This window comes from Dromiciops gliroides, chromosome 5 (genome assembly GCF_019393635.1).
Source record: "Dromiciops gliroides isolate mDroGli1 chromosome 5, mDroGli1.pri, whole genome shotgun sequence".
Classification (NCBI taxonomy): domain Eukaryota; kingdom Metazoa; phylum Chordata; class Mammalia; order Microbiotheria; family Microbiotheriidae; genus Dromiciops; species Dromiciops gliroides.
In genome coordinates, this window is record NC_057865.1 from 232,659,773 (window position 1) to 232,680,544 (window position 20,772).

A 20,772-nucleotide genomic window follows, 5' to 3' on the forward strand; every position below is an offset into this window, starting at 1 on the left:
TGTTAGAAATGCCTAAATAACATCATGAAAAGATATTTTGAGAAATAGTGGCGATAGGTAGGTAGGTAGGTAGGTAGGTAGGTAGATAGATAGATAGATAGATAGATAGATAGATAGATAGATAGATAGATAGATAGATAGATAGATAGATAGATAGATAGATAGATAGATATCATTCTTACTAGAGATGTTAATGAGTATGGTAAATGACTAATGGTCAGCAAAAGAGAATTTACATGGATATAGCCACAAAATAGAACATTTAGGGTACTTTTGTACTTTCAAAGTTTGAATCAGTGAGTTTGCTGCGAAAATTCTCTGTAGCATTAGGGGTATACCTTAGTTCATGTTTGTCTTCTGGAAAAGTTGTGAGTGGATCAAAACTCAAAATAAAAATATTACAAAACTAAAATTGAACCTGTCTCATTTCCATTGGATCCTCCCAAATTTGGAATTTGTGGTAATGTTGGTATTGTACTGAAGTTTACTTTTACGCTATGAGTGGAAAAGGAATTTGCCAAGTAAATTAATAGTATAAATCAGATTATAGGAGAAATTAACTGTGATTAAATTGCTGTAGCTAACAAACTTAAGAATCACCAGTAGAACAGTGTGCAGCATAGTAGCAGGAGGCCTGGATTGGGAATCAGAAGACCTACCTGGATTTGAATTCTGTCTTAACTACTTAATAGTTGGGTGACTTTGGGCAAGTTACTAATTCTCTAGGCCTCTTTCCTTATCTGATAAACCAAGGGTACTTTACCTGGGATCGGTGAACATCTTTTCTAAAATAGATAATTTCAATATAATTGGTTTCCTTCATAATCCAATGTATTTTTAAAATGCATTTTAAAACATACCATATCAAGAAAAGGTCCACAGAGGCTTCACCAGACTGCCAATGAGATCCATGGCACAAAAAAATGTTTAAAACTCTGGGTGGGTCTGGGTGCTCTGAATTAATAAGCTTTTATTATATGACAATTTTAATATTAATCGGCTTTGAACTTGTCCAAAAAAAATTTTTGTGGATTATCTTTGTGTGACTTATTCGTGCTTTTTCTATATCCTGTGGATGATTAAAAGTTGGTTGTTTAACTGAGTTATAAATTGAATTTGAACAATTGGCTTCTTGGTTTATTAATGCATAATACTATTCTGGATTGACTAATGAGACTACTATCCTAAATATCTTAATATTTTAATTCATGGAACATTGGCAACAAAATGTTTAGTAGTAAATGTTTAATTTGTATAAAAGGAAAACATTTTATTTAATAAAATAATCAAAAGAATGAAGTTGCTTATTTAATTTGGCTAATGAAACATAAAGATGGTTGGTTTTTTACTATGAATTAATTTTTATGTGAATAATGCATTTTGAATTTGGAAACCAATTGATATTTAGTGGTTTTTGCTCATGACTATTTTTCAACATTCATTTACTACATACATTGGCATCTGTTCTTTTCTTTATTTCATTATTAATTTCAGAATTCAGCATCTTTATCTAATTTAACATTTTCATATTTTTAAAGGTCCCCAGGTGCATCCAATTTTTCAACTTTACCAAAGATCTCTCCTTCATCTCTATCAAATAATTATAACAACATCAACAACAGAAAGTAAGCAATGTATCTTAAGAACTGTTTGTTTAATTGAATCACCCCCTTGTGATTGCAGAAAATAACTCCTGTCTAGAATTGACGATAAACATATTTGCATTAAAACTGTTTTTCTCTAAACTACAGGTTAGTTTTCCACAAAGTAGAATGAGCAAGCATGCTCACTTATAAATTTGCTCTTGAATTAACATATATAGTATAATAAATAATTTAAATCATAACCTAAAAGGGGTATCTGTCAAGTATAATAAAGTTCCTTTAGAATCTGACATTTCCAACTCCAGTGATCACAACCAAGTATTAAAATGTATAAGTAAATTTGTTAAAAGAAATATATTTTTGATGCGAACAATTATTAGCTGGCCTTTTATCACAACTACCAGTTTAAATATTAATGTGTTATTTTCATTCATAGAAGCATATTTCCATATTTATAAGACTTACTATCATATGACAAATTAAGCATTACTAAATCAGAATTTCTTTTTGCTTAGAGAAATTTTAATTAGAAACTACATTATTTTAAATTTTATGCTATAGTATTTTCTTGATCCTCTCTTCAGCTTTTGAAGGCATATAGCAGTGTGGGGTAGATATGAACATGATTTGTCAGTGTTGAAATATATGAGGGTGACACTTTTACACTAAGTTAATGAAATTCCACATAGTAATTCAGTGGCCATTTATTAAGTGTTATTCAATGTTAAGACATCTAAATTGTGTGCTAAAATAAATGTATGTGATGATTTAATATATATGTGATCAAAGTCTTGCAAAATTCTACAGTAATTCAGTATTGGGGTTTAAAAATCTCATTTTGAAAGATGAAGATTCAGTTACAAGTGATAAATACTGAGTGATACATGTAATGTAAAATGTTTGATTAAGCAAAATTTCATGATAGGGCAAAAAATATGGCGATTATATAGCCAGTACTTTTTTCTTTTATTCAGTTTGGTATTTTTTTAATATAGTAGCTACCCATTCAATATCTGGTTTATATTTTAATATTTGAAAAAAATAATGAAATATATGTATATGGGTTATGTAGTTTATTATTTCCCTAACAAATCATATCCAATTTTCTGGCCTTGTGATTTTTAAATTGTCGGCTTAATTGTTATTTTGATATAGAATTCATGTAGATATGCTGAATCCTGCCTTCTCTAAAATTAATTCCCTTCACCTTCAGTGTAGTTTGTGTATTTTTTAGCTAATGTATTAGTTACTACCTTTATTTGGAAATGAAATGCCTCCAGTTGTTAGAGGAATACTCCGATTTTATTTTTATTTTTATTTTTATTTTTTTGGTGGGGCAATGAGGGTTAAGTAACTTGCCCAAGGTCACACAGCTAGTATACTCCAATATTTTTTAACACTTGATATCAAGTACTGTTTCATTTTAAAATTCCTCTTCTATCCTCCCTTTTACTCTACTCTGTAGTCCTTTTATCCTATGACTTGTAGTTGCTTAAAAAGAATGGTGTCAATGGTATCTGCCACCTGTTGCTGTACTCTTTTTTTTTTTTTTTTTAGTGAGGCAATTGTGGGGTTAAGTGACTTGCCCAGGGTCACACAGCTAGTGTTAAGTGTCTAAGGCCGGATTTGAACTCAGGTACTCCTGACTCCAGGGCCGGTGCTCTATCCACTGCACCACCTAGCTGCCCCGCTGTACTCTTAATAAACAGAGAAAGCCTCTTCCCTACCACTTGCAACTTTTCCAGTAAATATACAGTAATTTGAAATACAGAAGGTTCCAAAAATCTTAATCCAGTCTTAAGTTTAAATCAGTGAGTTTGCTGCTAAAATTTTAAGGTTAAAACTTCACTAAGGCTTGGATCACCCTGTATAAGACAATGTGGAATTAGTAGAAAAAGCCCTGTTCCTAGGATTGGAGAGACTTATAGTCCTGGCTTTGTGATCAATTTTTCAAGGTAATCCTTACAGGTCACTTAAACTCTTTGTGTCATGGTTTGCTGTTTTTTAATTTATTTTTAATCTGTAAAAATAAATAAATAGATCGGGAAGCTGATAAATAAATGAATGAACGTTAGACTGGATCACTTATAAGTACTCTTCAACTCTAATATTCAGTGATTCCATAAATGGCCTACTACATCTCTCACACTCAAGAAAATTGCCCCATCAAAAGTAAAATTTAAAAGAAGTCTCCCTAAGGTCATACCTTGTTCTGTAAGGGTCATCTTTATCCATTTGGGATCACCTTCATGATTGTGCCATCTTGAATGGTATAAAAAGCATTTAAATTTAAGAATCAATACGTTTAATGATTTCAGATTACATAAATTACTGAGTTTTGGTTTTTGTAGAAGTTTTTTCAAGTAAGAATAGCTAATACAGATAAGCCTGGTTTTTTTGTTTTTGTTTTTTTTAAGAGCACATATTTATATGACAGAAAGAAAATAAAGCTGAAGAATTTCTGCCAATTGAAAACCATGGAAATAAAGATAAAATACCTAAAATTATTTCCACCATCACTGGGAAAATAGAAATCAGCTTTACAAAAACTAATTTTTAACATTCTACTACTATTGTTTAAAGCTAACACTATCTTAAAACAACCTTTTTTTTTTTATGTAATCCATTCAGTTTACTATCAAATTTATTGGCATTGTGCAAAGTAAAATTACTTTTTATGAAGGACACAGGCTTAGGGTGTTGTTATAGGAAAAGATTAATCAGTTATATAACATAGTAATGATTAATTTTTTAAAACTCAGTAAGTTACAGCATATTTTGCAAATTATTTAATGTAATTTGCTTTAGAGAGTATAATAGCATTTGAGGCTATCAAAAATTTTATTATCAATGTATGATAAATGGAATGATTTAATTGTTGCCTTTTAGGGCAGCAATTCTTAACCTGTCACCTAAACAGTCTAAAAATTAGCTACTATTTAAGCTCTTAGGAAATGTATTTCTTCATTTCCTAGTAAACCAGAAACTTGGTTACATAGCCACCAAAGAAAAATTCTCATATACCATTTATGTTATGTATAGAGAAGGCTACATAACTGAATATATGCTTGTGAAGTAAGTCTCTACTCGCTTTCAGTTTTTTATGTTGAGGGTGTGGGGGGGGTGTATGTGTGTTTTAGAGACAGAGTAAGCAAGCCCATGGGCATGCATTTGTGCATATTTTCCCATAAATTGTGGCTTGTGACTACTGAAATTCCTTTTTATTGTTATAACAGGAATATAACTTCAATTTGTATTAACATGTCAAATGTAGATATTGTATTTTTATGCCATGTCTAGAACCCTATATATTAATGTTTAATAATAAGAATATAACATGATTTAAAATTATTTAAAACAACACAATTCATTTCTTTGTAATGGAATGTTATAGCAGTTTGTTTCCAATATTTAAGAACCTATAGTGAATCTAATAATTTGTAGAAAACAGTACATTTGAATTTTATTTTTGTGATACTTTTAAAGTATATGTTTTTTTAAAGGTTAATTGGTATAACTCTAGCATTACTTAATTTCCTTGTAATTTGCTCTTTATTTCTCCTTCATCTAAGGAGCTCATTTTTTTCCACCAGATATTTCAGGATTTTGACTAGTTGGGTAATCTTAAATTGGTTTGGGATTATTTCTTTTTATTTGGTTGCTTATTTGGGTGTATAAGAGGGCATAGGACGGTAGCAATAAGTAACTTAAGTGGTATAATTCAGTTCAGTTCTTAACTAATAATAAAGGGAAAAGATAAAATATTTTTATATCATAATATCAACTGCAGACTTTATTTTTAAAAATTAGAACACCAGAGATTGTAGACCACTGTAATTTAAGTATATATAATACATACACACACACATATATATATATATATATATATATATGATTTGTAATTCATCAGTATTCACTCATAAAACTGCATTTTTTTTCTTGCCACGCTTGCTTTTATCAGATGACCTTGTGAATTTTAGGTTTGTCCTAAAGTAGGAAAAAATGAAAAATTGAAGTAAAATCGTGAATATTTTATGATTACTCATAATAACAGATTAAGGTTAAATTTACTCTTTTACATAAAATAGTTTACTTGTTTAAAATAGGAATATTTTGTTATTGACTTACATGCCTTTTAAAAATTTTCCCCTTGTATATTTCAGTTTTAATTAATTGGATTTTTCTAAGATATTAATCGTTGTTTTTTTTTTAAAAAAGGATATATTTAAATAAATTGGCCTAAAATCAGTCATCCAATGACATAACATACTTAAATCTAACAAGCTTTGAAGAAAAGGAAAGCTCTATATTACTAGGAGGGATATACCTACTTAGAAGCATTTTGTGCATTCCTGATCACCCCAGGCCTTTTCTGTATTTCAGTGCTGGATTATGCTGTCCTAGCAGAGAAACTATAAATAGAATTTTCAATGCATCAGGCCAGTGATGTCACAGTGGCCTTGGAAATCTCAGCTCTCACCTGTAACTGAAGCACAACTCTTCCTTCCCATTTTTACTGTTCTCACTCTTACAGTAGCAGGATGCAAAAGAGACGTAAATGAGATGATCTATTGCTGCTGGTGGTGCTTAAAATCTGAATGTTTTAAATTTGATGGAGCAATGAAGAATGGAGTTTGCTGTGAAGCTGCTCCAGTTAATCAAGGGTAGAAAAATACAGTAGTAGTGTGTATTGGTTGGTGTGGTACATGATGCAGTGTTTTTGATGACTGTTCAAGGGAATGTGTGGTGGGTTTATTTTGGCTGGGGTTCAAGTGTTTTTTTTTTTTAATCTGACTGCACCATTTATGTCATAAGTAGTATAGAGTGCTATGTGTGTATTAAAGCAATATGATCCATGGGTTCTTTATTGGCTGCATTATGAAAGATGTTTTGTTTTCTTCCAGTGTGAAAAATTCAAACTATTGTCTCCCATCATACACTGCTTATAAGAACTATGACTATTCAGAGCCAGGAAGAAACAATGAACAGCCTGGCCTGTGTGGCCTAAGTAACTTGGGAAATACGTGTTTCATGAATTCAGCTATTCAGGTAGGTGTATCAAAATGAAATGAATTTTTTTCTTGGAAATCACTACTTTTGAATAGTAAAATAACTTTCAAATTTATATTCAGTGTTCTAGAATGTGTATCACAACATCATTGCTACTCTTCTGGTTTAAGCAAGAATGTTGTCAGTAGCTGCTTAAGGAATGTTTCACTCAAATATTGAGTTAAAAGGAGAAATATTTGGGTTTCTGAAAACAAAACCTCAAGAATAGGTTTATGTACTTTTATCCTAAATATAAGTGGCTTAGTTTTGGGGGGTTTTTTGTTTGTTTGGTTTGGGGTTGTTGTTGTTTTTTTAAGACATATTTGGAAACGCTGAAGACTTTTTCTAACTCTCAATTTTTTTAAAAAACACATTAAAATGATATGAAAGAGATGTTCACAAGGAATATATTGTCAAAGGGGAAGAATCTAATATATTTGTTTCAAATTCCAAAGCCATTAAAACAAAAACAATGCTAAGTAACATTTTTTAGAATAGGAGCAGTTTCCTCACTAACAAGTTAAAAATTTGCTTGAAAAGTTTATACTAAAATTTCAAGCACTTTGTGTTATAAGAGTAATTTTGTTTTTTCCTATTCCTTTGGTGATGTTTTATTTCTTTTTTACCTGCTGTGGGCTGTACTACTTGTCTATCTAAACTTAAAAGATCTACTTAAGCCTTGACCCTGAAGAAGGCATTGGACTAGATGGTCTCTGACGTCTCTTCCAACTTTAGAGACTCTAGATGATTTTTTTCTTAATGTAAGGTCTTATTTTTGTCCATTCACAAAATCCTAGAAAAAAGAACTACTTATATGCTGTTTCAGTTTAATATTGCTTGTTAAAACTTAAACTCAATTACTGATTTAGAGTTTTCTTCTTTTGACAGTGCTATCTTATTCTCTGGAGATTTGGGTTGTAGTTTCAGACTTTCTGAGTTCTAAATCCATGTGTTAAGTTCCTCTGAGCTATTAATTTCAATTTGTAATGTTAACCTGACCCCGAAAGAGACTCAAAACACTTAAATACAAAGGATGACATTTTTCAGGCTATAATTGCCTAAGTGACATAAGAATTGCCATCTTCCAACACAATTCTGAGAGTTGTAAAGCATCTGTCATTTAGATACCTGGTGTAATTTCTTCAGTCAGATTATCTTCCCTCAAAAATCAGCCAAGAAAACTGTTATTGCTAAAATAGGAGTTTAGATTAGGGAACTGGAAGGCTTTTCAGTGGACAGTAGGTTTGGTTGAGGAATGCTGGGGGGTTTTTTATTGTATATAGCTAAAGGATACTGCACAGCTAGAGGTAAGAAAAAGGAACTTCTAGGAGATAAGAGAACATGCAAAAAAAATTTTGTACCTCATAATTTTACCTTAGATCTTGATAACATTTTCCATAGATTGCTAATACCTTCTTTAGCACCACAGTATTCTTGAATCACCAATAATCTGTGATTTTTATTGGACTCCTCCATTGAAGAAATTATAAACTCATTTTTTTAGAAAACTTAGTTTCTGATTAGGATGTAATGAATGACTTTTTATTATTGTCATTTCATAATACTTTAGAAAATGGTTTGTCTTATTTCAGATAAGCGTTAAAACTTGAACTGTTTGGAAAAGTACTATAATTATTGTTGATGGTTAAGTTGTATTTTCTGTCAGTTAGGTGAATCAGTCTTTAGGAATATGAATTTCTTTTTTTTTTTTTTTTTAGTGAGGCAATTGGGGTTGAGTGACTTGCCCAGGGTCACACAGCTAGTAAGTGTCAAGCGTCTGAGGCCAGATTTGAACTCAGGTACTCCTGACTCCAGGGCCGGTGCTCTATCCACTGCACCACCTAGCTGCCCTGGAATATGATTTTTTTTTAATCTGTAAAGTCTTGAAATGTTCATAGAAAATCAGAATAATCTAAAGTATTTTTGCATAAAATTATGATACTCATTTCGGTTTTTATAGTAATAGCTTACATATTTACAGTTTTTACATATTTTATATACTATTTTATTGAATCCTTACTACAACTTTATAAGATACTTAGGGCAAGAGTGAGGGTTTGGTGTATTACTCTTTGACCAATGAGGTATTTGAGTCTCAGTAATGTCACATGGCAGTAAATATAGCTCTGGGACCAGAAGCCAGTTTTTCTTATGCTTAAATCTAGTTGCCAGTGATTGGGACCAGATTCCTGTTAACTTCACATTGTACCATACTTGCCATTTCTTTCATATACTTTACTCACAGTGTTGGCAGTCTGTAAATATTAGTGGTCCAATTCAGTGACCTTTTTGTCAGCCAACTAGAAATAGATTTAGCTTTTTACAAAATTTATTGTGAATATGTTGTATACTTAAAAGATGAGAAACTTCATATTAGTTCATTTTTGTTTTTGTTGTTTATTAAAAGGATCATAAAGCTGTTTTTTCCTAGGACATGAAAGATGTGTAGTTCTAGCCAGATCTCTTAATAATCCATATTTTTGTAACTTACCATATATCCCATTCTATTGTACATGAAATATGATTATTAAAGAGAAGATGCCCCTTATTCATGATGAGCATTCTGAAATAGAAACATGGAATTTTCAGAGTTGGAAGAGAACCTTGACCCACCAGTCCAACCCATACCTGAAAAAGCACCCTCTCTCCATCCTACAGCACAAGTGGTCACACGGCCTTTGCTTGATGACCCCCATCTGGGGGAAGCACACTCCCTCTCAAGGCAACCTGATCCTCTCTTTGGATCAGCTTCCTTGCATAAAACCTAAGTTGACTTCTTTGCAGGTTCAGCCCATTGTTCCTTGTCTTCCTTATTCTGTGGCTAACAGAGTAAAAGTCATCCCTCCTCCCCACAACAGGCTTTCAAATACTTGAAGACAGCTATGGTGCCACTCTTAAGTCTCCTATTCTTTAGGGTTAACATCTCCATTTCCCTACCTGATCCTCACATGGCCTGAACTTCAGGCCTTAAGGTGGGTACACTCCAGCCTATCACTATCTTTCCTAAACTATGGCACCTAGAACTGAACACAATGCTCCAGAGGTGGTCTGACCAAGATAATAAAGTACACTGTAACTGTTACCTCCTTCATTCTGGATACATTCTGTATCCTTTCCTGTCTTTCTTTTTTTTTTTCTTTTTTTTTTTTACTTTTTTTTTTGGTAGGGCAGTGAGGGTTAAGTGACTTGCCCAAGGTCACACAGCTAGTAAGTGTCAAGTGTCTGAGGCTGGATTTGAACTCAGGTCCTCCTGAATCCCAGACCAGTGCTTTATCCACTGCGCCACCTAGCCGCCCCCTCCTGTCTTTCTTAATGCACTTGATCACATTAGTTTTCTTGGTTTCCATATCATAATCTTGACTCATTGAGCTTCTAGTCCACACCAAAAACAAACCAAAAAAAACACACAACTATTTTTTCAGACTACTACCCAACTACATTTTCTCACCTTGTGGTTGTCAAGTTGATTTTTCAAATTCAGATATGTCTCTAGATTTATAATCTATTAAATTTCTTTTCTTTTTTAGATTCAGCCCAGTGTTGTGTCAATATCTTTTTAAATTCTGAACATCTAGTATTAACTGTTTTTCCAAGATATGTACAGCTAAAGATTAATTATGTTATACATTAAAATATTGATTTTTTTAAAAATAAAATGTTTGTTGACCCCCCCCCCAAAAAAAAAATCCCCGTAAAGCCTTTAAATCATTAAGGGCTACCATTTGCGAATCTTAACTAATTCTGCTGTTGTATAATTTGTATTTCTCTAGTCTTGTCCACAAAAATAACATTTCAGACTTTACCTTAGAGCCATAATCTGGGTAAAGTGTATGTACATCATTCTCCTGATCTACCATTTCAGTAACTTTATCAGTCAGAAAATGAAATGTTTAGTATAGCATATAGCATGGCCTATTGCCATGCATGGTGATTCTTTAGAATTAGCGCTTCCTTTTTTGTATGTTCATTAACTGTCTTTTTTCTAACAGAGTCTAGAATTTTGCAGGCATCAAAATAAGGCTCTCTGGACTACTCTTCAGAGACTATTTTCTATTTCATTTTTTTTAATAAATTAGGACATTGGTTGTTGTTCAGGCCCGCAGTACCTACGCTAGTCAAACAGTGGCTCAGCAATTGCATCTGCCTGTTCTTCCATTGTCTTAGTATGTACTTCATCTAGGCTAGGTGATTTGAATTCATCAGTGGTATCTAAGTGCTTTCTTATTATCTCCTTACTTCCTTTACTTTCCAAAAGTATGTTTACCTAAAAGAAAATTTTACAGAGAACTCACACAAGGCAAGCACTCATGTGGAGGTCAGAAGAAGCTATACAATGACACTCTCGGGGTGTCCCCGAAAAGCTTTGGAATCAATTGGGAGACATGGGAGACATTTGCACATGACCATACAACATGGCTTACCCACATCAAAGAACTCTGAGCAGGGCTGAAATCCAGTAGCCCAAAAGAAATGTGAAATGTGCAAATGTAGAAACATCTCCACTCCATATGTTTATGTGGATTATTTGTGCCCTATCTGTGGTAGAGCCTTCGAAGCTCATATTGGTCTGATCAGTCACAGTTGGATGCACTGTGCCTTGATCACAACATAGTGATGCCTTTTTGGTTCTCTTCAAGGAGGAAGGACAACAACCTACCTTCCTTGAGTCCCAGCCTTCTACTAGCCATCTTTATTCCATTCTAATTTAAAGATTATTCTTCTTGGTAGAGAAAGCAGAAACAAAATTAACATTAAGTGGCTCTAATTTCTTTTTTGTCATTGTTACAAGGATCATCTCATCTACCCCAATTAGTAGTTTTCTCCAGTATAGCTTCTTTCCCCCAGCCTTTTTGGGGGGTGTGGGAAATGGGTGGGTCAGTGGGTGACTATTCTTAGTTTGCTTTACCAGCCTCTCTTCTTGCTGAGTTTTTGCATTCCTGATATTATACTTACAGAACCATGCCACTCTTTAAATCCATTTTTATATCCATTACTAGAATTTGCTTTGGTATTTTTAAAATCTTGGTTAGTACAGTAGTTAGTACTACATCCACATTATTTGGAATTGCATGCCTTCAGTATTTCATTCTTGAATTGCCCATCCGTCATGGACAGACTGCTTTCCCCTAGAGAATTTTATTTCATATTAATACTACCTGTCCTTTCTCTACACCCTTTGAAATTTGCTCTTCCAGACTAAGGTTGCATATCCAGGCTTTCTGCTTCTTGGTCACAAATTCTAACATGGAATTGTCACTTCCCCCAAAGTTTTTATTATCATGTCCACCCCAGCATTCCATTCTTATTGACAAGAATGAAGTCCAAAATAAAATTTCCCTCTACCTTTTACAGGAAAAAAAATATCTTTATGAGTAAATGTAAATTTTAAGCAATTTCATGGTATTTTGTGTGTTTTTCTAAACTCAGTAGAAATATTATTTCTTAAATATTTTCTTTTTTGAGAAATTATTTTTCTTTTTGCAGCTTCAACATTTTAAAGACTTTCTTAGTTTCAAAGTCCAGCTTGAAAAGGATATTTTTAAATTGTTAGTTTTGATATTTAAATATTTGTGTTTAAAATTGCATTTGACTTAAGCTCTCAAGAGGCTAAAATAGGTATTATTGGCAGATTCTGATTAATAGCAATAGTATAACTATATATATCACAATTGAAGCTGTGGCATAATTATGATCTTCTAGAAATCTTAGTATGATATGGCATTACTATTATTGGTTTTTAATCTTATTGGTAAACAATGTTTTCTTTGAGAGTAAATTATATACTATCAAAAGTACCATTAGCAATCAGAATCAGTTTAGAACATCACAGTCTAAATCAGTATGTAGATAAATTCATAGTGAGGGCGGTTATAAAAATTTTCCATCCTTGAATGGTCCCTACAGTTTTCTTTTCCAGTTCTGCCAGTGCTAGGAAATGAAGAACAAATAGCTGCATATTTTTGTTATGTTATGTTATGATATCAGTGCTTTTAAAAATAGTTTTTTGGTACCCTGAAGAATTTAATTTTAAGAAAATGAGAAACCTAGTTATCAGGTGTGAAAGGTGATTTTTATTTTGAGTTAGGTAGGTTAAATCAAAGCTTCTTAAACTATGGGTCATGACTCCATATGGGGTCATATAACTAAATGTGGGGGTCACAAAAACTTTGGCATCGGTAAAAGGGGGTGTGTGTATGTGTGTGTATGTGGTTGCGTAAAAATTTCTCAGGTGAAAAGGGGTCACAAATGAAAAGAGTTAAGAAGCCCTGGGTTAAATCACCCTTCACTCCTCATCTTACATAGTGACTATTCTATGAGAGGAAAGAAAGCTTTTCTATGAAAGGGTAAGGTAGCAGTGGATCCTTTTCCAAGGGATGACAGCACATTCCAGTCTGGTTCTTTTAAAACCAAATTGTTAAAAACTTCAGGATTCTTTGAGATGTTTTTAGATATGAGTTAAAAGCAAAATGTTTATGGTGAATTTAACTGGACATCCCATTCCCACCTCTATATCAAAAATTACCAACCTGTAGCAGTATTTAATTTTGTTAATGCAGAGTTCAACAACCTAAAATTACTGGCCTTATTACAAAGACATTTATTCTGAAAAATAATTTAATTTAAATTGTGCCACACTCAGTATACCCAAATAAATTGTCCTTCTTCAGAACCTCCTGCTTACTGAGGTACATTTTTAAAAAACACTTATTTTAGGCGTATTGTTTTATTTTGTTTTGTTTTTTGGTGGGGCAATGAGGGTTAAGTGACTTACCCAGGGTCACACAGCTAGTAAGTATCAAGTGTCTGCGGCTGGATTTGAACTCAGGTCCTCCTGAATCCAGGCCCAGTGCTTTATCCACTGCACCACCTAGCCTGCCCCATTTTAGGTGTATTTTGAGGGAAATTTTCATCAGTTAAATTATTTTGTTAGGTTTAATGCTGAATAAATTATATTTAAAATTTCATGTTAATAACTGGACTTCTGGGTATTTCTGTTTCACAGAAGTGTAAAGTGAATGACTTGATCTGGCAGTAAGACAACATTATTCCTAGATGACTCTTAGAAGAATATTTTTGGAAGCAGTGGACTAACTGTAGTGCGGGGGAGATTGAACTTCAATAGTAATGACGTGTCTTTTATTACTAAAGGACTCTGTTTTAAGATATAAGAAATAAATCCCATGAAGAAATATTTTTAGTCTAGTCTTGTTTTTTCCCTTAATTGAGAAAGGAAATAATGTATATCTATTTAAGATTGTTCTCCCCAAGCTACTAAAATAATTTTTTGTCTTATTAGCTATATTCTATTCCTTTATTGTGTCATTTTAGAAGTCTTAGATTTTTCAGTATCTTTACAAAGAGATTTTAATTCAGTGTGATATAAATATTAATATAGATTACAGCAGATATTTTAGAGAATTACATAGATTAATAGTGGTATGTCTGTATTTTCCTATAAATAGGTACTTAAGCTATGTTGACAAAATACAGGAAACTCTTTATCTGCTCTTATACCTCTCCTAAATATGGATTTGTAAGAAAAAATAAATTTAAATGGCTTTTTTATCACCAGCAGAGATTTTTAAGATTTTCTTGTTGGGAGCATTTAGAGAGGCATCAGTGATTTTCCTATTTAGTGATAGTTGAAATTAAATGACAGTGGATTGTCTACAGTGACTGGTAATTAAACATAAATATCAGCCAAAAAAAAATCTTGTAAAGCAGATTAAATAGAATCAGATTCTTTCAAAGCAACTTCAGAAAGGCATCATTATAGCATAGGAATAAAGGAGGATAATAATTATAAGCCTTATTTGTAGAGCACACAGAATAAATAGCATGGTCTCATATACTAGTAATAGTAATCATATTTTACTTGATATATGCCTTTGAAACACATTTATCATTTGAATTAGAACTGGAAATGAAAATGAGAAAACCAAGGTTCCCAAAAGCAGTACAACTTGCCATTTGGAATCATCTTTGAAAATGATTTTTTATAATGTGATTAAAAACGTTATCCTCATCATTCTTGGGCACTTTGAATAAATGTCAAATATATTCTTTGGTTAGCTATATTTAAAGTTTGTAGGACCTCTAGACTATTTGTCTATTTTCATAAAGGAAAAATTATTCAGACTCCCGATTTCCATATATATATGTAACCTCAAAGTTTTGTTTTAGTATATGCTTTTACGTAGCCTTTTTATTTTTACTAAGCCCTGGGATAGGAAGGAGTATTTCTTCAATTCTTATTATGCCTGGTTCTTTAGAGAGTAGCTCACTACACTCCCATGCATACCCTTTATTTGATTTGATGCCCCAAACAGCTTCCTCACATGCCCAGCCTAGTAATGCTTAATGTGTAATGAATATGGCCATGTTGTAGAACTTCTTTGAGTAACCTTATCTCGTAGGACTCAAAAATGGCATTGCCAAAATTATATAAATGAATTGAGTTAGGATAAGCCATTGCCTGTTCTGTGCAGGAATTTCATTTCTAATTCACATTTCCTTTCACCATAAATAAATTATTTTTTCCTTTCAGAGTTTTAAGTATTCTGGGGCTTTTAATCTTAAAGTATTTTAGTAGGTACAAAACTACTCTGATGCCTCATTGTGTTGCTGTAACCTTGGGCTCCTGAAGGTTGTGCCAGTAGAACACAATTTCTACCATGCAGGGGGATCTGTGAGTTACAGTTCCAGTGTTAGATTGTGTCTCCTGCGTGAGGACTGCATAGCTGAGTATAAGACCATCTCACATAGTATGTGTCATGTTCTGTGGCTATGATGATGTGTAATAGAGCTAAACATAAACAGGAACCTTCAGTCTTGTGTATTTATTAAGTACTTTTTCTGTGCCAAGAACTATCTAAACCCCAGTGATACAAATTGGAAAAGATTAAGTCCTTGCTCATAAGGAGCTCACACTCCAAATAAAGTTCCATTATAATGTAGAGAATGGCCCAGTTATCCTTAACTTGCATTGCAGTGTCCTTCAAGGTGGGGAGTAATCTACCTCCATGGGGAAAGGGAGAGTCATCTTTGGTATGACAGTGGCAATATGACAGAAAATTAGGTACAAAGGACTTCATATAAATTTTTAAGTCACCCATAAATATTAATTTAACTGTTGGTACTCTTTATAAGACTTTATTGAATACTAGAAAGTTGACATACCTCTAGGAGAATAGAACTTTATTGGTATTGATATTTGCTCTAGAAATGAAACCAAAACACATAAAGAAAAAGCAGAAAAATGGAAGGATAGACCATGATTTAATTTCAGAGTCATACAAGGAAGGTAGTAGAATTAATTCCATTGTTCACCAGAAGGCCATGAGAAGTATAATTTCACAGGATATTTAATTAGTATATAATCCAAAAACACAAAGACAATAATTGCAAACTGTGCACCATTCACCACAGAGGATAAGGAAGTAGGAAAATACTATGAAAAATTCCTGTAAATGAAGTCAAACATACAACTTCATGCTCAGTGACTTCAGTGTGGATTTGGCATACTGGCAAAACAGTGTCGGAAAATATACATGGAATCAAGAAATTAAAGTTAGACGGTGTATAAACCTCTTACATTTCAGTCATCGATGTTTTCTTTTGGAGATGGAAAGCATTGGACATGGTATTGTGATGTTTAAAATCTAAATGTGTGATCGCCTTAAATTAGAAGCTTTAGCACCAGTCTTTGGGCATTAAGCATTTATTAAAGCATATTAGGTATTAGGGGGGGGAAAAAAGAAAACGTGCAGTTAAGAAAAGGCCTATCTAAGGGGCAGCTAGGTGGTGCAGTGGATAAAGCACCAGCCCTGGATTCAGAAGTTCCTGAGTTCAAATCCGGCCTCAGACACTTGACACTTAATAGCTGTGTGACCTTGGGCAAGTCACTTAACCCCCATTGCCCCACAAAAAAGAAAAAAAGAAAAGGCCTATCTAGCCTAGAGTTCCAGCCTGGTCTGGTTCTTCCTCAAGTCCCCCACCAGGAACCTGCTTCAACCATGAATTCCACCCAAACTTAGTGTGGAAGCTTTTTATAGGTCTGGAGTAGAGGCAGTCCTTACACACTGCTTCATGTTGATTGGTTAGCGTCTTCCAAATCCATTGGTTCACTGGACTTGAAGGTGGTCTCAAGTTGAGTTCAAAGTCCTTAGCTTCTGAGAATAATACCTTCTTAAGGGTTAGCCAGGTGTGATTACAATCTAGTTAACCTGAAGTAGGCTAATCAGCAGTCAATCACTCTCACTTAATTCAATCAGTTTAGATTAATCTCCAGGTGGGCCTTTGATTATCTGCTAAATCCCATTATTTTATCACAGTATTACCAAAATGTCACAAAAAATTGAATTACCTGCCAATCAGCACAGATTGGTAACAACTCGAATCTGTAGTCCTAGTTGCCAAGCACATGAAGAAATTAGGTGGCTTTACTGTGGTCTCCAAGCTAGTCTTTTTTTTTTTTTTTTTTTTTTAGTGAGGCAATTGGGGTTAAGTGACTTGCCTAGGGTCACACAGCTAGTAAGTGTTAAGTGTCTGAGGCCGGATTTGAACTCAGGTACTCCTGACTCCAGGGCCGGTGCTCTATCCACTGTGCCATCCAGCTGCCCCTCCAAGCTAGTCTTTTATTAGAAGCCAGACTTGAAGCCCTAGGTCTCTCTGACTGTTGCTATTCCATTAGCCTCTATACTGCTCTGCCTTGGTATTTCTTAATAGACAAGAAATGTTTGGTCTTGATGTGGAAGTCTTTTTAAAATAAGCTGTCATCATAGACTATGTAGAGTACAAATCAAAATCTATGTCACATTAAAAGAATGAACACAAAAAGAAGACACTGTGTCCAATTATAGCACCTCTACCCAGTCTATTTAAACAAGCTTTTGTCTTTGAACAAATGAGAAATGTATAAAAATAAAGATATTGACTCTCATTATCACCGTATCTTGGAGAAATTTAACTGATATAAAATATTCATTACAACAAAGAGGCCAAAAGAGCCTGAAAATTACCTTAGCCAGCAAAAACAAAACAAAACAAAAAAACAAATACTTAATCTCCTTGCCAAGCAGAAACACATAGAAACCAAGAGTAATAGAGGATGAAACTACAAATTTATTTTCAAAAACATTGTACAAGACAATGAGACACAATTAAAGACAGTATCACCTCATAAAACAAGAGTGGAAGAGAAAATTAACCTGAGGACAGCTTGATATGAGCTGAATCATTCTAAGAGTGTTTTATTCCTTAACATTTTTTTGTGTGTAATTTCAACAAACCTCAATTAATATAAACATTTCCTTATACAATACAAAGAAGATTATATATGAAACTATGTCTCTATTAAATGCAGCTTGGTGGTTTTTTTAAAGCCTATAATAAATCCAACACAGTTCTAAAGCTGTCCTGATTGTCAGTGTCTCCCTCATTGACATTCTTTTCTCTTTTTTGGAATCACTATGACTAACACCTTTCAAACCTGTATCTTCCCCCAAAATTCTTCCCCAACATCCTCCATATAAGAAATTATAAAGCCAGGCAAAAGAAATCCAAATTAGCCATGTCTGAAACCACCTGCCTATTCTACACGGCTAGTAGATAACTAACTGATGTTGAAGTGAAGTTTATCAGTGTTGGTCTTGTAGAGATGGGGTTTGTCATTGCATGGATCAGGGTTCTTAGGTGCTTCACAGTTTTTCTTTATATTGCTATAGTCATATAAATTGCTTGCTTAGTTCTACTCATTTTTCTCTGCATCATTTCATGTAGGTTTTACAAATTTTTGTGAATCTGCCCCTTTTATCATTTCTTATGGTGGAATAATAGTCCATTGCATTCATCTGTTCAGCTATTCCCTACTTGAGGGGTTGTACCCTCTTGGTTTCTAGCTCTTTGCCAGAAGAAATGATGTTGTATGTGTGTGTGTACGTATGAGTGCTTTGTCTTCTTTAATCTCTTTGAGATACATGCCTATTGGTAGTGTTACTATATCAAAGGGTTATGCACAGTTTAGTCACTTTGGGGGTATACTTCCAAATTGCTTTCATGAATGGCTATGTGTCATTTAAAATATTGTGGGACTAGCCTGTTTCTGTCTAAATTATTGGGGAACTGAGCTGGGGTTTCTAAGATACTTATAAATTATTGACCGCATTTAACACAAGCCATAAAACCCCAGCACCATGTTGTCTCTAAGAGAAAGCACATGGCCCCAAGCAGAGCTGAGAAACTTTACATTACCTAAAGAGGAGAGCACTCAAGAACCGGACAACCTTCCTAGCCTAGTGTGCAACCCAGAATGGCATTCGCGGCATAGTCTGTCTTTTTCTTCTTCCCATAAAGGGGACTCTTACATACTGGTCAAAGGCTAGATTCATTCAATTCCATTGGTTGACATGACCTGAGAATGGCCCATATTAAAATGAGCTGTACCATGTATGATGATATCAGGGTCTAGTGAAAGATAGACCCCCCCTGAAGGCAAAGGTGCTTTCTAATAGGTGTGGTTTTTATTCATTCTTCACTGAGCTAGTCTGGAAGAGCTTTATCTCTAATAAACCTTTGAGTTGGGGGTGAGTTCCCCCCAAAAACCCATTATTAATAATTATTTTCTCACAGCTAGACCAATTCATAGCTCCACAGTACATTAGTTCCATAGTACATTAATGTGCTTGTCCTCCCCACATCCTCTCTAACAATTATCATTTTCCTTTTTATTAATTGGATGGGTATGGGATAAAACTTCAAAGTTGTTTTAATTTGCATTTCTCTTATTGGTAGTAATTTGTTGCATTTATTTTCATATAATTCTCAGTATTGCCTTTCATCTTTTGAAAACTCCTCCTATCATTTGGCTATTTTTCTTTTGGGAAATAACTTGTTCTATATTTATATCAGTTCCGTTTGGTTATCAGCCCTTTTCAAAAAAGTTCTCTGAGATTTTTCCTCCAGGTAACTGTTCACTTTTATTTCTAATTACATTTTAATATGCAAAAGCTTTTTAACTTTATGCAATTGGTTGCTGTGTTATGATCTTCTAGCCCTTGTTTGGTCAACAACTCTTCCCCTTTCCATGGTTGTAAAAAGTATTTCATTCTCTAGTCTAATTTGTTTATGATATGAACTATTATATCTGGGTTTTATATGTTTGGAGATTATTTTGGTATATAGCATGAAATATGTTCATCTAAACCTAATTTCTTCAATACTTTGAAGTTTTCCTAGATTGATTTCCTAGGTTTTGTCAAGCTCTATAGTTACTATGTTCTTTTGCTTCTGGATTTTGTATTCCTAATCTGACTGACTAAACCATTTTAATAATTTTAACTAGTACCGAGTAATGTTGATAATTATATTACTATATAGTATAGTTAGAGGTCTGTTGTACTGCTAGGATCCCTTTTGCTTCCCATTCTTCTTGAGATTCTTAACCTTTTGTTTGTCCAAATGAATTTTTTCCCTAGTTTTTTAAAGTAACCATTTGATAATTAGATATTGCATTGTATATGTCAATTATTTTGGGTAACATTGCTATTTTTATTATTTTGGCATGCCCCAACCATGAACAATTAATCTTTCCCAGTTATTTAAACTTTTCTTTATTTCTGTAAATAATGTTTTATAGTTTTGTTCACATAGTTATTGTGTATCTTGGTAGATTGATTCACAAATAATCTATACATAATTTATTCATGCTGTCGTCATTTTTAATGGCATTTCTTTTTGTATTTCTTCCTCCTGGGTTTCATTGTAATGTACAATAAAGTTGATGATTTTTGTGGATTTATTTCATATGCTACTACTTCCCTGAAATTATTAATTGTTCCAGTTAATTTTTATTACTCAACTTCTCTGGTTCTTTAAGTCAGCTGTGTCATCTGCAAAAAGTGATAGTTTTGTTTACTCTTTGTTTACATTTACTTCCTTAATTTTTGTGTCCTGTTGCTTTAACTAGCATTTCTAAAACTGTATTAAATAAAATTGATGATAATGGCCATCCTAATTTTACTCTCTTTTTGGAAAGACCTCTCTCACCTTTCTCCATTACTGATAATAGTTTTAGATAGATATTGTTTACCACATTCAGAACAGTTTGTTATATTGGAAT

The 20,772-nt window shown here is 33.3% G+C and overlaps 1 protein-coding gene across 6 annotated transcripts in view; it reads left to right on the top strand.

Annotated features, from left to right (window-relative positions):
* Window positions 1-20,772, top strand: part of USP15 (ubiquitin specific peptidase 15) — a 179,849-nt gene that overhangs the window by 97,054 nt on the left and 62,023 nt on the right. For 4 of the 6 annotated variants that reach the window (XM_043966591.1, XM_043966593.1, XM_043966594.1 and 1 more), the window contains 2 exons: window positions 1,539-1,625; window positions 6,509-6,653. In XM_043966591.1, the coding sequence (XP_043822526.1) occupies window positions 1,539-1,625; window positions 6,509-6,653 (232 nt within the window). Of the gene's footprint in view, window positions 1-1,538; window positions 1,626-6,508; window positions 6,654-13,656; window positions 13,907-20,772 lie in introns of those variants that run through there. The other 2 variants (XM_043966597.1, XM_043966592.1) reach the window with 2 other exon arrangements.